The following is a 1634-nucleotide window of genomic DNA, read 5'->3' as shown; positions in this document are numbered from 1 at the left end:
GTGAAGTAAATTTGATTATTAGATATTTTATTTTTATTCTTTGCTATTCATCTATATTAGAAAAAGTGAAGTAAATTTGATTATTAGAAACCCGAATTACTCTTTTATTTGCTTTAACCACAAAAATTCTTTTCACGGGGGAAGTTTCAATCTTACTATGTTCTTTAAGTTAAAGTCCTGCAGTTTAATTATGACAAATAGGCCAATAAGATGGCAGCCGCATATGATTGAGAACAGTAAAGGTTGCAATAAATGTATTCTCGGTAAAAGAATCGCTAGCATGCCTTTCCAATATTCTATCTTGGAAGTAAATCCATCATAAATATAATTCACTCTTTCTCCAATTCCCGATGCTACTTTAAATGCAGCAACTGCTCTACATGGTGTAGTGTATATATAGAAAACTTATCGTCCCTAGTTTTGTATCAGCTCTAAATTATCCTCATCCACCACTATAATATTGCAGCAGCTATTGATTCACAAATATGGCAGAGTCCAAAGTGACAATGAAGTTATTGATAGACTCTAAAACCAAAAGAGTAATGTTCGCCGAGGCTGGCAAAGAATGTATTGATTTCCTATTTCACATTCTAGCATTGCCAATAGGTAGTGTCATTAGGCTTCTCACAACCAAAGGGATGGTTGGCTGCTTGGGTAACTTGTACGAGAGCCTTGAGAATCTTGATAATATGTTCATTCAGCCGAATCAGGAAAAGGACATCCTCCTGAAACCAAAGTCAGCAGCCTATGCTACTTCAGGCCCTCTGTTGCTCGCTGATTCCCCTGTTAAAAAGCAGTTTTATAGGTGCTCTTATAATAATAACCATAATTACACGACTGATGATCCTCGAACACGTTGTCCTTCAGGTTGTGGAGCTATGAGCACAAAACTCGAATATGTAACATCCACTGCAGAAAATGTGGTAGCAACCGGTGGAGGCTTGGTAAAGGGGGTTGTGACTTATATGGTATTGGATAACTTGGTTGTGAAGCCAATGTCTACTATTTCAAGCATCACTCTGCTGAATGAATTCAGTGTTAAGGATGTTGGTATTCTTAAAGAAAAAGTTGTTACTCTTGGAATGGAGGAGGTATTTAAGCTCGTATTTCCTATCTTCATAACTTAGATATGATTTCTCAATATGTAAATTTGATCTTTATCTTTTTCATTACATATAAATTTCATAAACACAAGCATGCACACTTAATTCCTAGTTGTTTTGACAGGCTCTATTGCTGTTGAAGACTTCTCTGCAGTCAAAGAATGTCTTGACGAATGTTTTCATGGCTGCTATTTAAAATATTAAGTAACTTTTTGCTGTTCCACCAGATTCAGAATTGAACTGAATTACATTCCTAGGTTATTCTGGAGGCTCCTTTTGCTGTACTCTTTTTTCATTGACTTAGCTTGTTTGGTTTTCCATCTATGAAGTGGATGGACCTTTTTAAGTTTAATATTGTCCTCCTAAATTGTTTTTTACTTTGGTTGCTTTCTTTATTAACTATGTTTGTCTTAACTAGTTTACGTGTATGCTTAGTCATGTAAAATAGTATCAATTTTATTAAAATGAAGTATTTAAATAAATAATTATTCATTAAAAGGATCATTATAATCATGTAGATGTACATATAAT

General features: G+C 34.3%; 1 protein-coding gene across 1 annotated transcript; it reads left to right on the top strand.

Moving 5' to 3' along the window:
• LOC109227737 lies at nt 427-1299 on the top strand. Its single transcript, XM_019392933.1, has 3 exons — nt 427-867; nt 916-1091; nt 1228-1299. Exons 1-3 carry the CDS (start codon nt 486-488, stop codon nt 1297-1299), a joined length of 630 nt encoding a protein of 209 aa, XP_019248478.1. The 5' UTR covers nt 427-485.

This window comes from Nicotiana attenuata, chromosome 6, assembly GCF_001879085.1.
Source record: "Nicotiana attenuata strain UT chromosome 6, NIATTr2, whole genome shotgun sequence".
In the NCBI taxonomy this organism is placed as follows: Eukaryota; Viridiplantae; Streptophyta; class Magnoliopsida; order Solanales; family Solanaceae; genus Nicotiana; species Nicotiana attenuata.
Note: the sequence above shows the minus strand (reverse complement) of the source record. Positions and strands in the feature narration are given on the sequence as shown.